This window comes from Globicephala melas, chromosome 11 (assembly GCF_963455315.2).
Source record: "Globicephala melas chromosome 11, mGloMel1.2, whole genome shotgun sequence".
Classification (NCBI taxonomy): Eukaryota; Metazoa; Chordata; class Mammalia; order Artiodactyla; family Delphinidae; genus Globicephala; species Globicephala melas.
The window spans coordinates 79,169,139-79,188,484 of NC_083324.2; the positions used below are offsets into that span (position 1 = coordinate 79,169,139).

Here is a 19,346-nt window from a genome sequence, read left to right on the forward strand (position 1 = left end):
GAGGGCCCCGCATGGCTCAGCAAGCGACTGGAGACACGTGGCTCCTTTGTTGGTCCCACCAAACAAGGTACTAAGAGACTTGCCTCTTACTAAAACCCCCATAAAAATTGAACTACGCTAGGTTTTTGCTTTTTGAAAGCCTCTAACAGAAATTCTGTGGTTTCGGAGATCAGGCACACCCTCAGCATGCCAGAGGGGGAACTGACCTCAGTGTCCCTTTTTAATCTCTGAACAACGAGGCAAAGCTCAGGCCCAACTTTGGCTTTACCTCTACCCCCAAAACGAGGTGCCCGAACACACGTGTCACATTAAACAAAAGACATCCAGAAAATATCACAGGCAGAAGTACTTTATTTGGCAATTTCAACCCAACATGTAGGGAAAAGAACCCTGTCCTCCATTGGCAGCCTCACCAGAAACCCCTCCTTCCTATCCCAAGACAGAACAGTGGCAGCACCTTGCTGCATGAAAGGCAGCAGCCATGGCCTTGGCGCCGTTTCTGGCTCCACTTGCATGAAAGGGCAGAGAAGCATTGCCCAAACCCCCCACTGGGTCAGAGCCCAGGTAAACAGCAGCAGTCACATCTGACCCTCTGCAGAGACGTGAGCCCAACACTCATCCCGGCTCCCAAGCCTTCCCAAGGTGACCCTGTCTCAGCCAGGGCAGCCAGCACTCCTGGGCCCCTTGCTCCCCACGCTGGGGAGCTGTGCAACGACGAGCAGAATCCTCATGTCTCTGGCAGGCGGAGGAGGGTTCCAGAAGTGGTGGAGACACTGTGCAAGAGAAAGACAAGGCTGGAGCCAGACACCTAGGCCTAAGGTCTGAGGAGAACTGAGTCTGGCCGAGGATGTTCCCGGGTTCCAGAGAACGAGAGAGGAGCTGGGCTCTGCTAGTGAACGAAGCGCGAGTGGGGAGAAAACCCAACCTTGGGTCATTACACCGCCATCTGCCGGAGGCGGGGGGGCAAGACTCACCAGTCCACCAGCTGGGCCCCAATGAGGTCATGCACATGGTAAGCGAGGCCGAGTCGTGCCGCGGCAGGTGCCCGCCGGCCCAGGAGCTCTGAAAGGAGCAGCTCCCGGTACTTGGCCTTTCGGACCATGCCGAGTACAGCCTGGCGCCCTGGAGGAGAGGTGGCACGGGAGAGGGGAACGGTGAGTAAGGCCTGGAGGCCTGAGGAGTCACCAAAAAGTGTTCTTGAGGGGTTGCGGGCCTGAGCTGCAGACAGGATACCTTTAACAAAATATTTGATGAATCTCCCAGCTCCAGGCACGGCTAGCCACCAACTTCCAGCATCTCGGACAGTGAGGACCCCGGCATTCACCAGCTGCCTAAGAAGGGGGAGATGAGGCATTCGCTCTGAGAACCCTCTCTCCTCCCGCCCACTAATGTTTGGACACTAAGTCTTCAGAAGCCTGGGCACCCAGGCAAAGGGACTGGATGACAGAAGCCGAGCCTGGAGCAGTTCTCTGCTCACACCACGCTGCTCAGTGCCCCGTGCCCTTGCTTGCTCTGTTCTCCTACCTGACTGCCCTCCCCCAACTCTTTCTTCTCCTGTTATCATTACATGTTCACTAAAACAGCTCCTCCTCTCCGAAGCCCTCCTTGACCACACGCCCTGACACACTCTCAGTCCCACCACCAGGGGAGAAACAGAGGCCTTTCTCCCGAGCTCCTGCCACTTCCTACGCACACCCCACCATAGCTCTTCCCGCATCTTACTGAAAAAAAAGTTTATAAAATGCTTTCATGTATACCATGGGTTACAAAGTAGGGAGCTGGAGCCAGACCCAGCCTCCTGAAACGATATTTCTATTTAGCCCTTGCCCGGTTGTTGTTCTTTTGAATGTGAATGCTTTTGGGGCATCACGGCTGCTACCATTCTCTATTCCCTTGGTCTCAGCATGATTCCCATCAGGCATTTATGGCTCCTGCCAGGCCTCTCTCTCTATTTGATTAGCCACCCAGATCTCTTAAATTGTAGTCCAGGGCTCTTTCCAAGGCCCCAGATGGGAGAGGCCTCTTCTCTTGGGGGCGGAGCACAAATTTAGGTCATTTTGTTAAAAAGAAGAGTCAGCGTTTTTAACAGGTTCACCAGAAGAAAGAGGACAAGGCTGGATGGGACTGGAGGGAGGTAGGGAGGGGCCAGATGCCTGATTCTGTTGGTCCCGCAGGTCTCACGTGATTTCTGGGTCCCTGAAGCCAAAGGTCTGAATCATTTGGTCCTGCTGGAAGCTAAGGTCACTACAGGCTGGAAGTACTGAAGCCAGAAACTTCTGCACTGCACCAGCGTATGGGCGGCCATCACAAGCCTTGAGGACCTGGAACCAGAAATGAGACACAAGGTCTGGTCCCACCTTCACCCCCAACTGACCTCTATCCCCAAGACAACATTTCTCTTCCTATGTTTTTCCTTCTAATCAGGTCCTTCTACCTCTCATGCTTTTCCTCTTCCTCTTCTTCCTCTCCCTCATACCAATACTTACCAGAGACCTGTGCCCTCTCTGTGAGATGTGAGGGGGGGGGACTTGTCTCTCTTCTTTTTATTTCCATTCCCTAATTTCCCTGTACCCCCTCCCCTGGCCCCCATGACACACACAGTCACACGCACTCTGGTCCTATAGTCCTCAGTGAAGATGATTCCTTGGGCGTCCAAGTCGAAGCCTAGTTGGATGATTCTGATCTCCCCCTGCTCTTGAAGCGCCTTCTGTCTCCACAGAGATGACAATGAAAAGAAGGGTGTCAGGGTAAGATGCTCTGCTATTCTCTGGACACCTGTGCAGGGAGATTTTGTTTGCAAGTATTGGGGAGTTTTTTCCTCTAAAAAACTAAGGAAAAATTATGGGGAGAGAGAGAATCAAGTGGATCACCAAATAGTCTCTTCCAATTAGTCTTTCACCCACTCACCTTATCAGTTATCTGTTAAACAATCAATACATATTTTCTAAGACCAATCATAGGCAGACACTAAGATAAAATAGTGATTAAGACATGGGCCCTGCCCTCAAGGATTAACAGTCTAGATTTTGGGTGGAGAAGGTGGAGAGGAATATGGGATAAAATGTTTAAAACAAATAAAAATAAACCAGGACTTGTGTTTCTAGGAATATAGCAAGACTAACTCACCCACTGAAAATTAAGTAAAATGCTGCAAAAAATATTATTTAAAAATTGTTTAAGCATTAAAGAGCTCACAAGATAATAAGGAATTACCAGACTAATATAATATCTAAGTGAAAACAAGAACTCATAGAAGTAATTGGGGGACTTCCCTGGTGGCACAGTGGTTAAGAATCTGCCTGCCAATGCAGGGTACACGGGTTCAAGCCCTTGTATGGGAAGATCCCACATGCCACGGAGCAACTAGGCCCGTGCACCACAACTACCGAGTCCGCACTCTAGAGCCCTCGAGCCACAACTACTGAAGCCCGCATGCCTAGAGCCCGTGCTCCACAACAAGGGAAGCCACCGCAATGAGAAGCCCACAACGAAGAGTAGCCCCCGCTCACAGCAACTAGAGCAAGCCCGCATGCAGCGACGAAGACCCAACGCAGCCAAAAATAAATAAATAAATGAACAAAATTTTTTAAAAAAAGAGATAATAAGGTATGGGAAGTATTTGAAGAGCCAATAACAAAATCACAAAAGTACATTAATCCAACTCGTATAAACTCACAGAATAGACAAAACAGTAACCAGTGAGGAAATAAAAGATTTCAATAATTTTAGTTACTAAGAAATTAGTAACTGAATAATGCACATTCTTTTCAAATACATAGAATATTTAGCAAAACTGACCACATAGCACAAAGCATGTCTCAATAAGCTTCAAATGACTGAAATCATATTGTGTACGTCCTATGGCCATAATATCATTTATGCCAGAAATCATTAACAACAAGGTTATTAGAAAATGTTTAGGAAGTAAGACATACATTTCTAATCAACCCAGTAAGTCAAAGAAAAAAGTCACAAAGGAAATTAGAAGATATTTTGAAATGAATGATAATGAAAACATATACCAAAACTTGACAGATGATATAGATATATTTCAGAACTTAGGGGGAAACTACAGTCTGACATGCATCTATTAGAAAAGAATAGAGGATAAAAATTAATGGGGAAAAAAAGTAAAATAAACCCAACAGTAGAGGGGAAACATAAATGAGATGGAAAACATGCATGCAAGAGAGAGCAACAAAGCTAAATGATAATTCTTTGAAAGATTATTAAAATTGATAAACCCTGGTGAGACTGACCAAGAAAAAAGGGGGAAAGGGGAACCTAGAAAAAGCAGATAACCAACATAAAGAATGAAGAAAGGATCATCACTCAAGATTCTACAGACAATAAAATGAGATTACAAACTTTATGCCAATAAATTTGAAAATTTAGATGACATTGACAAATTCTTAAAAAATACAATTTCTTCCACTAGAATGGGCAAAATGGGATATATTCATAAAACGGAAATCTATGAAAATGAATTAACTATAGCTACATGTAACAACTCGGATGAATCTCAAAAATATTCATCTAATGAAACGAGATGTAAATAAATACATATGGTATGATTTTGTTTATATCAAGTTCAAAACTAGGTAACTAAGCTATATAGCTTATGGATAAACATATAGATGGCATAAGGAAAACCAAGGGAATGATTATCATACCAGTCAAGTATGTCACCTCCCAGGGACTTAAGACATTTTGATCAGAGAACGATATATGTGGGTTATTGGTCGTGTTGTACAGTCTGACTTGGGTGACGGTTAAGTGGGTATTTGCTTTATAAACATTCTTTAAATTGTGTGTGTTTATATTTTCTTTTGTGCAATTTTAAAGCTTTTCTAAAATTTAAGCTAACACCAATAGGTTAAAAACAACAAATACTCTATAAGGAGTGGTTCTAACTTGCTTCCTTAAGAGACTGGAGCTAGTCTCCATCTTCCTTTTCTTCTATTCTTTCTTCCTGACAGGTTGCCAAGTGCTAAATCCAACTGGATATTATTTTACTTGACCTCATCACAGACCACTGCCTTGAATCACAGGTTCTAACACTGCCACTGAACCACAAATTTTAAGGCACATTAAGAATCACTTGAGGCAGTAGCTTTAAAATGTAGATTCCAAGGTCCTACCTCAAGAAATCTTAATTCATTCGCACTGAGAGAGTCCCAGGAACCTGTAGTTTTGAATAAGCAGTCCAGGTAATTTGGTACATGTAGAACTCAGGACATACCCTGAGAAACACTGCCTTAAATGCTGGTATCTCCCAGCATTGGGAATTTGGCTCTATTATCTGTCACTGCAAACCTGGGGTCCTTAACCTTTGGCCTCAGAGGATCTGTGAAACAATCCCCTGCCCCCCCAAATTGTACACATGCCATATATATATATATATATATATATATATATATATATGCATTTTTCTGGAGAGAGCCATAGCTTTCATTGTCTTCTAAAGTTTGTGAAAAGGTTAAAAACTGCTCCTCTCCTCCCTCTTCCTATCAATCTCATCCATATCCACAGACTGAACAACTGCTCACATCTCGATGACTTCCAGTTCTGTATGAGTGGCCCAGAATTCTCCAAACCCTCACCCAACTGTCTACTGCCCAGTTGCCTTTGGATGCCCCACAAGCACCTCCAACTCAACTTGTGCAAAATCAAACACATCATCTGCCCCCAACAATTCAATGTTCTCCTACTCTATTCACTCCACCAACTACTCAGTCATCCAGAAAATCCGAAAGTTATTCTGGATTCCTCCCTCTTCCCACTCTCCACATTCCTCACCCATCCTCTCCCTCCCTATACACTGCCCTCATTTAGGCCTTCACCTGTTCTCAGCTGCAATATCTTCCTAATTGATCTCCCTACCTCATCTCACTGCTTCCAATCCATGCAAAACACCGTTCTCTCTCCTGTTGAACATTCTCTACCAGCTCACCGCCTTCGATGGAAGATGGAAATACTGACGTACAAGGCCTGTCCTAATCTGACGTCTGCCTGCATTCCTAGCGCTGTAGGCTCGAACCACGCACGGTGACTCAGTTTCCCCAAAAGCTTCGCTCTTCCACCTTCATGATTTGGCATGCTCTCGGTAGCATTCTCCTTGGCACCGCAGTGCCTGGCGCAATGCCTGGCCCAGAAAGACCCAACGCTTGCTGAATGGCAGAATAGCTGGTGGACCGAGTGAGTGATGGGGAGAACCTCGTAAGTGCCCGCAAGGCACGGAAGCGCCTTCGGTCGGTCGCTCTGACGCCCCTCACCAGCTGCCGGTCAGCCACCGTCCGGTCGGGCACTAGGCTGTACACCTGGCTCCTCAGCGCGATGGGCGGTAGCGCATCCTCAAACAGGACTCGCGGGAACAGCCGCAGTAGCTCCGCAACTGCCGCACGCGCAGACCCTGGGAGGAGAGACCGGGTCACTGAGACGTGAACGGGGGCGGGGAGAAGCGGGGGTACGACCCTGGGGGTGCTGTTGTCCCAACATACAGGGTTACCAGAGGTGAAGCCGCTCCCACCTGGGGGTCTTTAGCCTCGCCCCGGGGTTGCCATAGTTACCTGACTCTCCCCGCAAAGGATCTGCCTCTACATCCCCTCCTTCCCGCCGCCTCTTCTGTCCGAAGGCCTCCGGGACCAGGCGATGCCTCTTCCGGTTCATATCCCGGGATCCTGTGGATGCGGGGAAGAGGTAGACAGATACTGAAGGAAGAGAACACGAAAATAGTCATCCGGCGCAGAGGAGTGACGCACGGGCTCCCTGGGCGTCCCCCGCTTCGAGACCAGTCAGCACGGTCTTAATAGGCCGACGTAGTGACGAAAGGGGCGTCAACTTGTCATCCCTTTGGCCCTTGCTGGGAGGGGCGGTGCCAATACAGATACAAGCGCCACCCTCATTGGCTGAGGCCCCACGTCCGCTGCTGATTGGCTTCCTCTGAGAGCCACACGTCGGGAGAGGCCTGGGAGGTGCGGAGGGGCACAGGTGGCCACGCTGTGATCTCCTTCCTGGTGTAAAGCGCACTGGCGCCCCCCACCCCCAGAAGGGTTAGGCCGCCACTGTCGCTGAGTGATTGCGTCATCGAGAGCGGGGGAGGGGGTCGGGGGGCGGACCACCTTTGCGTCCCTCTTCGACATGTGAGGTACCTGCCATGACGTCATAGCTCTGTGAAGGTGGAAGTCGAGGTTGGCGGGATTTGAGGTAACCAGATCCTTGATCTGAGCCCAGACATCCTTCCTAACCTCACTGCGTTTAGAGGAACTGGGGGTAGGGGTATAGGTCAAGGGAAAAGGTGTGATGTGCACCTGGCCATGGTTCTGTTTGAGGACATGGGGCCTGCATGTTTCAGATCCAGAGCCTGGCCATCTGGAGGCTTAGTCCTGACTAGAAGTCTCTCTTCTCCAGCCCTTCTCTTTAAAAAGGGAACTTCCCCGTCGTCTCTCAGGACCTCATGGAGTCCAGAGGGACTAAGAGAGGAGCCGAAAAGATAGAGGAAGCCGAGCCTTGGAACAAGGTCCTCCTTCCAGCATCCTCACTGCCCACAGACCCTGCCCTCTACGTTGGACCATTTCCTTTCTACCGGCGCCCTTCTGAACTGGGCTGCTTTTCCCTGGATGCACAACGCCAGTACCATGGAGATGCTCGAGCCTTGCGGTACTACTGCCCACCTCCCACTAATGGTCAAAGCCCCAACTTTGACCTCAGAGACGGATACCCTGATCGATACAGGCCCCGGGATGAAGAGGTCCAAGAGAGGCTGGACCACCTGCTATGCTGGGTCCTGGAGCACCGAGGCCGGCTAGAGGGGTGAGCAAAGCATAGCACACAAGTAGCTCTAGAGACCTACACCTACACTGTAAAACTGGGAGAGCCAAAGCGGGAGTGGGGTCAGCCCTTACGCTATTGTTTGGGGGAGCCGTGTGCGCCAATGCTTGTGTCAGACCTTTAGCCCTTAACTCCTCCCTCTCAGGGGTCCAGGCTGGCTGGCAGGGGCCATAGTGACGTGGCGGGGGCACCTGACAAAGTTGCTGACGACACCATATGAGCGGCAGGAAGGCTGGCAGCTGGCGGCCTCCCGCTTCCAGGGGACACTGTACTTGAGTGAGGTGGAGACGCCGGCTGCTCGGGTTCAGAGGCTCACCCGGCCACCCGTCCTCCAGGAGCTTATGTACATGGGGTACAAGTTCGAGCAGTACATGTGTGCAGGTGAGTACCCCCAGCTCTGTGGCCCACTCCCCCTTCCCCAGAGACTGAGACCCCAGCCCTGCTCCTGTTTCTCTTCTTGTGCAGACAAACCTGGAGGCTCCACAGATCCCTCTGGGGAGGTCAACACCAACGTGGCCTTCTGCTCTGTGCTACGCAGCCGCCTGGGAAACCATCCTCTGCTCTTCTCCGGGGAGGTAGACTGCATAGACCCCCAGGCCCCAACCACACAGCCCCCCACCTGCTATGTGGAGCTCAAGACCTCCAAGGAGATGCACAGCCCTGGCCAACGGAAGAGCTTCTACAGGTTCAGGATGGGGGTGGGCAGGTTGAGAGCCTAGGATTGACAGCTGGGAAGGGGACTTGGGGGAAGAGGAGGAGGCTGGAGGGTGGTGGAGGGGTCCCACTGACCCCTTGCCTTTCCTGACAGACGGAAGCTCCTGAAATGGTGGGCTCAGTCATTCCTTCCGGGGGTCCCAAATGTTGTTGCTGGCTTCCGTAACCCAGAGGGTTTTGTCTGTTCCCTCAAGACCTTTCGTACCATGGAGATGTTTGAATACGTCAGGGTAAGGCAATGGTGTCACAGCTCCCACCTGTATCCCCCCCACTGTGCCAAGACCACAGGTCCAGTGTCCAGGGATCTGTAGTCCACCTTCCCCTTCTCCCACCCTCGCCCTCACTGCCAGTCTTCTGCATCCTCCTGGGCTTTCTCCAGAATGACCGTGATGGCTGGAATCCCTCCGTGTGCATGAACTTCTGTGCTGCCTTCCTTAGCTTTGCCCAGAACACAGTTGTCCAGGATGACCCCAGGTGAGGCATTCAGCTCTGTCCCTCCCCTCTGGGTCCCAGAAGCTCAGCCTCCAGCCCTCAACTCGGGACTCCATCTGCCCCGCAGGCTCGTCTACCTCTTCTCCTGGGAGCCTGGCAGCCCAGTCACAGTGTCTGAACATCGAGATGCACCCCATGCCTTCCTGCCTACATGGTACGTGGAAGCCATGACCCAGGACCTCCTGTCACCCCCCAAGACACCCTCCCCCAAGGACTGATGCTTCGCAGGGGCTGGTCCTGTTTCTGTGTGCACAGATAAAGGCATATTTCTAGGTGGTTCTCCCTGCTGTCTTTTGAGCTGTCATCCCCGCCCAACACCTCAGGTTCACACAGGTGGTTTGCTGTTTTATTGTTACATTATTACACAGGCGTCATTCACTGGGTGTAGAGGCTGGCTGCAAAGACGATGTCCCTCCGTAGCAGGGTGGCTGCCGTCTCCATCTTGGCACCTAGCACAGGCTCGCCCACCAGGCGGGCCGCCCCCCGAAGCGAGCGACACATCTCGGCCAGGCGTTGGATGCAGCGGACCACCAGGCCCTCGGGGGTCCCCGAGAGCCCTGCCAACTCAGAGAAGGGCTGTGGGGGAAGTAGGGTGGGGACTGAATACGGTAGGGCCTGGGCAGCCTCTCCCCAGTCAGGAGTCCACAAAGCCCCAAACCCCAGCTACTCACCATGCCCCGGGCCCACTCGTACACAACCTCGACCAGGCCAAAATTCAGCTCTCCCACAAATTCCTCCACTGTCTGGTTCAAGCCACAGGCCACCTGCACCTCACCGATCCGCTTGGCCACAGCCCGGACACGTTCCACCCCCTGCAGATGGGGAGGAGAGGTTCAGCCCTGCCTTCCTACTCCAGGAAGGAGACCCAGATCAAGGAAGAAACAGTTCCAGCTCTTAGCGGCACTTGCAGGGCTGGATGGGGCACGTGGGGAATACATGGGGACCGGGACTGGAAGTGCCACAGCCGAGGGTGGGACGGAGGTGGGCGTCCCCTACCTGTTTAAGGGTGCTTGGGAGCTGATCACTAGGGTCCCCGGGGCTCTGGCAGACCAGGCCGGAGAGCAGGGCCGCGATCTCCTCGGGCCGAAGGGCGCTCAGCGCGTTGTCAAACATGAGTTCAGTGAGGAGCAGCTCATGGCTGCTCATGGCACAAGCCACCCGCCCTGCCAGCTTCACGGTGCCCACTTCATCTACGTACCCCAGGGTTCGGAGCACCTGGAAGGATGGTGGGTGTTGGGAGCCTGCAGACCTCCTCCTCACTAGCCCCCCAGCCCCATCTCTGCCCTCCCACCTCTACTCGCTGGTGGTACTCAGGGAGCAGCAGAAGCGACTGATCCGACAGCAGGAAGCGCAGCCGCTCCATCTCCTCCTGTATCTGCATCCGCTCCCGCAGCTTCAGGTACTACAGGGAACCACCGGCAGGAGCATGTTAGCCTCCTCGCCCTCAGCAGGGGTGCACTGAGGACAAGGGCTGCGATGGGGGTGGCCAGTCTACAGGGAATGAGAGGAAAAGTCCCCCTCCCAGCTTGGAAGCTGGCATCCAGGGACCTACCTGGGCAGGGAAACGGGGACTGTGTACACACTGAGCCCCCCGGATCAGCTCCTCCAGCTTCCGGACCCGGAGCCCCGCCTCTACCACCGACACATCCTTGAGCTGCAGGTCATTGACAGGGTCAAGGGTAGGGGGTCCTGCTGGGTGGGCCTGAGCCAGACGTAGTAGTTCCTGGACAGCAGTTGTCACGGCCGCAGAGGGAGGCTCCTTCCTGAGAAAGGAGCAGGCCTTGGGACCTGGGGCACAAGCTTCTCTTCCTCAGGCTGCGGGAGCCTGCCCAACCACACTTCCCCACCCCCCATCACATGGTCCCCGCCCCAGCATCTCTGACTTGAATTTTGGTTGCTGCCTCTTGCTGAAGTCCTCCAAGATCTTCTCCCCATTCAGCCGGAGCACCTTGGTGGTGATGGCAGCCACATCTCCTGGCTGGAGCTTGGCCACAGTGTGGCCACACGGCCCTGTGAAAAGGGGAGAGCAGAGTCAGACCTTGCCGTGGGCCCAGGCATCCCAGCTCTGCTGCTGTCAGGAACTCGGCCGTCTGTCCCACTCTCACCTTCAGGCAGGAACAGCCTGAATCCCACGAGGTCATCTGGGTAGGGCACACTGGGGGAGGCTGGCCCCCTCTCCTGCGGGTCCTCAGACATGGGCTTATCACACAAGACCAGAGTCGTGAATACTCTGCTGGTGGAGCTCGAGGAGACCTAGGGGAGGCGGGGAGGCCAGGACAGGGCAGTGTGAGGAGTGGACATCAGAGGTAGAGACCAGATCACCAACCTCAGGCAGGGACTGTGGTGCAGCCATGCGGAGCCCACCAGTATGGACTGGTGACCAAGCCAAGTGATCAGAGCAGATTCTGGGGGAAGAGCTTGCAGGAAGGACAAGGAGGTGAGCATGAAGTGGTGGGGATGGGATAGAAAGGAGGGCTCGAGTCAAAGATGAGAGCACTGGTGAATACAACCGGCCCCTCACCAAGTGGGGAAGATGGAGATAGGGCTCGCCCCTCCCTGCCTCTGGGCTTCAAATTCCCATTGCCCTCACCTGAAGGATCACACCCAGTGCGTTGTGATGCTTCTGATTCTTCACAATCACCACCCTTCCCGCTGAGAGAGATTTCAGCCCATTCACAGACTCTATGATGCGTCGCTGAAGGGCAGGGAGGTGAAGAGAGGGGATAAGGGAGGAAGTGTCACAGAGACACTAGGACTAAGTTCAGGAGTACCCAAAGTGTCACAGTCTCTTCCTCGCTGTCTGCCACCCCTGCCCCCAACGCTCACACGCATGTACCTGGATCAGGCTCCGGGTCTCTGTCAGTTCCTCCCCGTAGCTGTAATACTCAGGCAGGTCAACGAGTTGGCCAGTTACATCAGGCTCCTCCAAGGCCCCCAGCCGCTTGGTCAGCTCAGCCAGAGTCTGTTCATGGGCCTGGGAGAAGCCAGTGTGGGTGTGCAGCAAGAGACTCCAGGCCCAGAACCCTCCACTTTCGCCCACCGGCCTCTGGATGCCCATCTCGTCCAGGCCTGGCTTCCCTCGTCCACATCCTTCACAGCAGCCTGGTCACACCCACCTCCTCACCTTACTGTCCTTGCGGGATGGAAACTCAGAGAAGCTCCTCTTCATCATGTCCTCCACCCTGAGGGCATCCACCCGCAGCAGGTTGAGGATCATGGTGTACGTGAGGCGGAACTGGGACTGCAGCTGGGACGGCTTCCCCTGGGCCGGGCCAAAGAAGCCAGTGAGGCGAGGGAAGACCTGCTGCTCGGCTGCTCTACTCCCAGCAGCTCTAGTCCCAGCTCCGCAACCACAGGGCCCTAGACAAACTGCTCGCTCACCTCTGCAAAACAAGGGAGTGAGACTAAATAGATAGACTCTCCAAGGTCCCACCTAGCTCCATATTCACAGTGAAAAAAGACTGGAGGAGAGGAGATCCAGTCTCATCCTTGGATCTGCTCACTCCTACCCTGGCCTCTCCCGGGGAGAAGGGAAGAGGGCTGGCGGAATCTAGCAGGGCCCAGAGCTTGCCTCCGCTGCCCCGGCTCACCATCATCATGCGGTGCAGGTCCGCCATCTCGGGCACACGGCCCTTGCAGAGCAGGATGACGGTGCCCGTGGGGTCCAGGCCCCTCCGGCCCGCCCGGCCTGCCATCTGCACATACTCCCCAGGGAGCAGGTCCCGGAAGGTGGAGCCATCGTGCTTACGCGTGGAGTCAAACACCACTGTCCGGGCTGGCATATTTACACCCATGGCGAAGGTCTCCGTGGCAAACAAGACCTGGGACGGGGGAGGGGATCAGCAAAGGGGCTACACGCAGCTGTGGCCAAGCCCACCTCACTTTGTAGCCAAGGCTAAGAAGGCACGGGGCCCAGTCCCAGACGGTTCACTCACAGGACCTCATTTAACTCTCAAGGCAAATCTACAGTGTGTGCTGTCGTTTTCTTTGTTGTATTTGTTTAGCTGCCTATTCTTTTCCTTTTACCCCTATATCCCACTCCCATCCCCCCAGTATCAATCATCCCGCTGTATTTAATGCGTACCTTTTTGCGTGAATGTGTTTTATAAAATGTGTCTTATTTTGTGTATAATTTACAATTTGCCGTAAAGGCGATTACACATCTCCTTCTGTTTCCTTCTTTTCTTCCATGTAGTGTTTTCAACATCCGTCCACGTTCCTGTGGTTATATCTAATCCACTGCTTCCAACTGCTGCAGAACGCTTTGTGGGGTGCGTGCTGTACACCTACCTACCGGCTCTCCCAGTGAAGGGGTACCACCAACACCCTGCCGCAAGGTACAGCCAGCAAAGGAAGAGCAGGCGTGTTCCCTCAAGGACCAGGGTTGAGAATTTCATTGCGATTCACACTCAGCAGTGGAACTTAGGGACAAAGAGGATGTATGTACTTAGTTTTGCCTCCAGAGTGCCAGGATGCACTTGAGACTGGCCACACCTGTGCAAGGGTTCCTGTGATCCTGCAGTCGCCAACGTCTTGGGCAACACTTGCCTATACTTTACCAGTCTAATAACTGTAAAGTCCTATCTCACGAGTATTTCAATTTGCATTCTTCTGATGACTAATGACCTTCGTAAGTTTGCTAGCTTTGGGGGTTTCTCTTCTGAATACTGCGTGTTCATACCTCAGACACCTCCATCTTAAAACGTGCAACCTACAGTTCAGGGAGCTTGAAGTAATTTGCCCAGGGTCACACGGTGAGTAAGTGGTGGAGCTGGGATTCACACCCAGGCAGCCTGGATCCAGAGCCCAAGTTCTTAACCACTGCACTGTCCTGCCTAAAAGGTTTCCCCTCCCCTAAGTGGGCAACGAATGCCTCGGGGAGTCCCTCTCCCACCAGCATGTGCACCTTGACCAGGCCACGGCTGAAAAGCATCTCCACGATCTCCTTGAGGATGGGCAGGATGCCGCTGTGGTGCACACCCAGGCCGCGGTGCAGGAGTTCAGACATGTGCAGAACCTGTTGGGGGCCGAGGCCCAAGATCAGGGATGGGGTCATGGAACACCCAATCCCCACCAGTCTCTGGGTCCCCCCTCCATACCTGGGGCAGCTGGCGGTCAGAGCCTCGGAGGCGAGCGAGGCAGCGCTGCAGGAAGAGGTGAATCTCACTCTTCTCTGAACTCGTGGTGAGGTCAAGGGAGGTGAGGCCCGAGGCCTGCTCATCACAGCGGCCACGGGAGAAGGTGAACACCACCACGGGCAGCTGCGCACGGGTGCGGAGGGAGGCCAGGAGGGACAGGTACACGCCACGGTCCTGGGGAAGTGGGGAGAAGGGAGTGGAGACTGAGTCCCTGAACCAGTGGGGGCCGAAGTGGCAGGAACTGAAGCCGAGTCAGATCAGGCAGTGCTCAAAGCTCAACTCCAAACACCTAGGGGATGAGGGGAGAAGGACACGGGAGAAACAGGCGGTGGTGGGTACAAAGCCTGCCAGTTCTCACCTGTGCAGGCCCCCCCTGATGCGTGGGCTGCTTGGCCCCAAAGGTCTGGGCGTGTTTGCTCATCCGCTCCTTCCTGGCCTCCACAGCCGCGTAGTACCTGGGGCAGGGGAGGGGCAGCGATCAGTCACACCCAGCTGAGCCCAGGTGAGACTCTTCCCAACTCAGGCTCACCCCTTTGTGTGGAAGGTGCCTCGGGAGTCCAGCAACAGGAAGAGCTCCCCCTGGGTCTTGGGGCTGTTCCCCGTGAAGAGATGATGCTCCAGGGGGACTGGGCGAGCAACAGTGCTGATCACATAGATCTGGCGACGCTTCAGCCTCCTGAGTGAGGAGGAGAAGACAGAAGATCAGGGGTGGGAGTGCGGGGAGGAACCCACATCCCCACCATCCTCCCCCACTCTGGCTTCACCTGGTCTTTTCTGGGAGCCGGACTGGAAGGCTGTCCCCGTCATCCTGTCTCTCAACTTGCGAAGCGATCTGGACCCAGGTGGGATCCCTCAGCCTCCCAAGCTGGACATGTTCCCCGGCTGCACCCCTTTCTCATCCCCACCCCCAAGGCCTGACCACTCCCCCTGCTGTGATAGTCTATGCCCCCGGCCCCGACTGAGGCACGCTACAGCCCCCTTCACCCAAGCACCCCAGGACACAAGTCTCACCCAATCCAGTCAGCAAATTCAAGGGCGTTGGGGACAGTAGCGCTCAGAAGGATGATGGAGACGTGGTCAGGAAGCATGATGAGCACCTCCTCCCACACGACTCCGCGCTGCGCACAGGGATGGAAGACAGCTCAGAGGGGGCTGCCCTTCCGCCCCTAGGAAGGGGCACAGGGTTCCGTGTCGGGGCAAAGGAGGCAGTGAGGTTCGCGGGGTGTGTGGAATAGAGGAGCTGCTGAACCAGCCCCACGGGAGGGGACTGCCAGGATCTGGGGACCCCGTTCCCCCTACCTCAGCATCGTTGATGTAGTGAACCTCATCAAAGATGACCCACTCCAGGTCTCGGATGACATCTGAGCCACTGTATAGCATGGAGCTGGAAGAAAGAGACCCAAGGCTGACTTCCCAGTGGCTCCTGTCTCTACCCTCAACTCAGCCAACATGCTCTCCAGAGCAGCCTCACCTTCCTGACCAAAAGCCCACCCGTGTTGAGTGCCCATCTCTCACCGAAGGATCTCTGTTGTCATAATGAGGCAGGAGGCCTCTGGGTGCAGCTGCACGTCCCCGGTGAGAAGTCCCACATCCCCAAATGTGTTTCGGAAGTCCCGGAACTTCTGGTTGCTCAGAGCCTTGATGGGCGAAGTATAGATGGTGCTGGGAGAAGAGCATGAAGTTAGCCGGTCCCTCCACGCTGACTCGTGGTCAGCACCTCCTCTCCCACCCTGAGCCTTCCCAGAAGCCTGCCACAGAGCTCAGGCGCCCCCCTTCACCCTAACTTCCCTCGTGTTCCCCTTCATGGAATTACCCAGGAAAAATTCTGTCCCCCAATCCCTTCCGAAACTAACTAAACTCCCCACACTTTCTCATTTCCCCCTGGACCCCTGCCTCAAGTTTCTCCCCCAAAACTCTCATCTAAAGGAGGAAGTAGGGAGGTGGAGAAGAGATGAGACTTAGGTTGCAGGAGAGAACAGGGCTGGTGAAGGGGAAGCTGGGGACGGGACTGTACCGCGTCATGTGTTTCTGGGCAAGGGCAATGGCGTATTCAGCCACAACCGTCTTCCCTGCGGATGTGTGAGCCGCAACAAAGACCGAGTCATGCCGTTCCAAGTGTAGGATGGCCTGTTTCTGAAACACATCTGGCTCAAACGCCCACTGTGGGAGAGAGAAATAGATGGGGGCTGGAGAAGGGAGAAGGGTCTTCCTGCCTCCAGCCCACAGGACATTCAGGGCAGCGGGGAGAAGGCCAGAGTGAGGCCAGTCTGGGACTGAGGTCCAAGGTGGCCTGAAGGCATCTGGCCTCTGGTGGGGAGAGGAGATAGGGAGTGGGCTGGGAGGAGGTGGGGGAGCACGTGAGGACTGGGCCACACTACCCGGAAGGCTGGCTGGGGAATGAGTCGGTAGAAATCATCGACAGGGGAGGTGACATCCACAGGAATGGCCCACTGCTCCTGAGGGGGGGGCTTGGGAGGCTCTGGGGGAGCTACAGCTGTGGACGCTTCCTGGAAGGGGAAAGGGGTGTAGGGTCAATAAAGATACAGTCAGAAACCTCTCTGTTACCACTCCTCCCAAAAGATGCTCCAGTCTTCCCCTTGGACCCAACCAGGCCAGCCCACCCTGTCTGTGACAAGACCCTTCTTTCCTGCCTCAACCGCCCAGAACCACCAACCTGCAACACTAGGTTCTCCAAGCTGCTTGCTCGGGCCAGGGGAGCACTGCAGGGAGACGCTGAAACAGTGTCCCGTCTGGGACCGCCTGGCTGTCCCACTGCCTCACTCTCATCCTCATCGCCCCCACCCAAATCCAGGGGCTCCAGCAGACGGCTGAGGCTGAGCAAGCCGGGGGCTGGGGCTGGGTGATCTGAGGAGCAAGGCGAACACGGAGGCCTGGTCATGTCTACCCCTGCTCCGAAGAAGAAGGGCACCACTTCCCCTACACGCCCCCATCTCAAAACTAAAACTCACCCTCTGGTGCAAAGTCCACGCCTTTCTTGAAGCCGGGTGGAACAGTAAGAAGATCTGGAGGACAGGGACAGAGAGAGAGAATCTGGGCTCCTGCACACTGCCGTATAAGTCACGTGGTACATTAACCTAAAGGACGTCCTTCATGGCACAGACGTCGCGGTTGCTGATATTTATCGTGACAATTTTCCAACAGATGACAGTAAAGGTTGTTATGGAAGGGGTACCTTTTCCTAATTTGCTCAGGGAAATGGAAGAGCTAGCAAGGACCCAGTGACAGGCCCGGGCCCCTCTTCCTCAGGGCCCAGACTCAGAGCCCTTCCTCCCAAGGGTCCATCCCGGCACCACCTCACCTTTCTCAAAGTCTATCTCCTCCTCAGCCTCCTCTCGAGTGCTCAGATCTGCTATGGTGGGCTCATCCATTCCCCCTGGGGAGAGGTTGAACAAACAGGGATTCATGGGGTGGGAGTGACACAGGAGGGGTGGAGACTAAGGGCTTCCTTCCCTACCATCCCACTTCCACAAGCGTCACCTGGCCAGAAAGGGTACTGTGTTGGATTCCCCCACAGGGACTGGGAGATGGGCCCGGGTGGCCGGCGAAGAGACAAGGAGGTCGTGGCCGACAGGTTTGTATTCTCTAGCAGGACCTGACGCAAGAGATCAGAGCGCCAGTGAGGCTGAGCTTGCCTCTGACTCCCCTTTTCCCAACCCTGCTTCTCGTGGCCCGTGACCTCTTACCTCCTTGTAGCCTAGTATCTGGCCTGTGGTTGGGTGTCTTTGGGCCTGTAGGTCGGAGGGGACTGGGGCCCCCAGTGTGGCCAGGAGAGACCAAGGATCCATCTTCCTCTGCCATTTTCTGGACAGAAGGAAAGTAATTTTCAGGTCTTCTTTCTCCGGTGTCCCAGCTTTCTTCAGGGACCCACCTCCCTAGTCCAGGCCCCTCTAGACCCCTCACCGGGCTGAGTGTTCCACACCGTGCAGAGGCAGCCAGGCAGGAGATGACAGAAACAACTGCTCTGCTTCTTGCTGCAGATCTGGGGCACAGGGAGGGAGGCCGTGGGGAAGCTGGAACAAGGGCAAGATGAGACGCAAAAGGTAAGAGAAGAGAGTAAGACACAGAGCAAAGAGAAGGTGATAGGATTCATACTTAGATCAGAAATGGGAGATGTCCCAGAGAGACTAGGACAGTCAGGCTGAAGGACTATTTTCCAAAGGTGGTTCTGCTTTACAGGACAAACGGCCTGCAACCGAATTACCTGGGGTGCTGGTTAATAATACAGATTTTGGATTTCAGAACCTATGGACCTAAGAATTTGTATTTTAAAAAAGCTCCCCCACTCAGCTCAGTGCTCTGTGATGACATAGATGAGCGTAATGGGGGGGGATGGGAGAGAGGGGTTATACGTATACATATAGCTGATTCACTTCGTGGTACAGCAGAAACTAACCCAACATTGTAAAGCCATTATATTCCAATAAAAAATGGAAAAAGTCCCCTACTAATCATGAGGCACACTGATATTTCAGAATCACTAGTTTTAGGAAAAGGGGCCCAGACCTAAGGATGAAGAGCCAGGTGCTCAAAGGCTAGCATCTCAGCCACCAACAAGTGCCCTGGAGAGAGAAAAAGACTCCAAGGAGAAAAGACACATTTGAAAGAGCAGTTCTCAGAGTTAAGGTATCCCCAGGGCTTCCAGCTCTGTCCTCCCATGGGCTCTGACCCACAGCAGGTCCACTGGGTTGGGAGTCTGGCCAGCACCAGTCTAGGCCCGGACGACAGGCGTCCAGAGACAGGAGAGCCAGGTCAAGTTAGATCCTACTGTGATGAGGGTGAAGGAGGTTCTAAGTTCCATGAGGGTCAAGGTTAGGGTCAAAAGTCACTCACGGTGCTCTCTGGAGCCCCAGGCACATTCAGCAGCTCCCAACGCCCTGTGCATCCCAGCTCTACGGCCCGAAGGGGCAGGTCCAGAGGATCTGGGGGAGGTAGCACTACGGGGGAAAGGTCACAGGTCAGGGGTCAAGGGTCATTCCCTGTCTACGCCTCCTTTCCACCCACTGCCCCTCACCGATTCGCTCCGTCTCCATCATCCTGGAGCCTCGGCAGCTACCTGGCAGCCCGGAAGTGTAGGGAGGAGCCGAAACGGCGGAAGTAGAAGCGACTTCCGGCACAACCCCTCCGGGGGCGGGGATAAGTGCTACCGAGGGG

The 19,346-nt window shown here is 54.2% G+C and overlaps 3 protein-coding genes across 5 annotated transcripts; 1 reads left to right on the forward strand and 2 right to left on the reverse strand.

The window, feature by feature from the left end:
* Positions 1–339: 339 nt before the first annotated feature.
* On the reverse strand, positions 340–6,769 carry STK19 (serine/threonine kinase 19). 2 transcript variants are annotated; one of them, XM_030850670.3, is made up of 7 exons: positions 6,570–6,769; positions 6,276–6,412; positions 2,612–2,707; positions 2,182–2,321; positions 1,234–1,331; positions 975–1,122; positions 344–773 (listed from the first exon to the last, which is right to left on the reverse strand). In XM_030850670.3, exons 1-7 carry the CDS (start codon positions 6,667–6,669, stop codon positions 728–730), a joined length of 765 nt encoding a protein of 254 aa, XP_030706530.2. In that variant the 5' UTR covers positions 6,670–6,769; the 3' UTR covers positions 344–727. The 2 variants fall into 2 exon arrangements, with proteins under 2 accessions (XP_060164883.1, XP_030706530.2); XM_060308900.2 differs by lacking the exon at positions 2,612–2,707 and having other exon boundaries at positions 340–773.
* A 189-nt stretch (positions 6,770–6,958) lies between these two features.
* On the forward strand, positions 6,959–9,390 carry DXO (decapping exoribonuclease). Of its 2 annotated transcripts, none has more exons than XR_004037999.2 (7): positions 6,959–7,206; positions 7,411–7,812; positions 7,976–8,211; positions 8,296–8,515; positions 8,639–8,774; positions 8,895–9,018; positions 9,104–9,241. XR_004037999.2 is itself a non-coding variant. In XM_030850662.3 (7 exons), the coding sequence occupies exons 2-7, from the start codon at positions 7,457–7,459 to the stop codon at positions 9,252–9,254; spliced, it is 1,194 nt and encodes a 397-aa protein (XP_030706522.1). In that variant the 5' UTR covers positions 6,959–7,206; positions 7,411–7,456; the 3' UTR covers positions 9,255–9,390. The 2 variants fall into 2 exon arrangements, 1 of the variants encoding a protein (XP_030706522.1); XM_030850662.3 differs by having other exon boundaries at positions 8,924–9,018; positions 9,104–9,390.
* On the reverse strand, positions 9,353–19,302 carry SKIC2 (SKI2 subunit of superkiller complex). Its single transcript, XM_030850658.2, has 28 exons — positions 19,207–19,302; positions 19,026–19,129; positions 18,096–18,205; positions 17,879–17,996; positions 17,673–17,787; positions 17,494–17,568; positions 17,144–17,197; positions 16,849–17,039; positions 16,553–16,681; positions 16,189–16,334; positions 15,690–15,836; positions 15,474–15,558; positions 15,186–15,292; positions 14,704–14,850; positions 14,533–14,629; positions 14,136–14,348; positions 13,943–14,053; positions 12,627–12,857; positions 12,161–12,298; positions 11,873–12,010; positions 11,627–11,731; positions 11,142–11,289; positions 10,920–11,046; positions 10,589–10,799; positions 10,328–10,438; positions 10,033–10,251; positions 9,708–9,848; positions 9,353–9,612 (listed from the first exon to the last, which is right to left on the reverse strand). The coding sequence occupies exons 1-28, from the start codon at positions 19,226–19,228 to the stop codon at positions 9,412–9,414; spliced, it is 3,741 nt and encodes a 1,246-aa protein (XP_030706518.1). The 5' UTR covers positions 19,229–19,302; the 3' UTR covers positions 9,353–9,411.
* Positions 19,303–19,346: the final 44 nt, after the last annotated feature.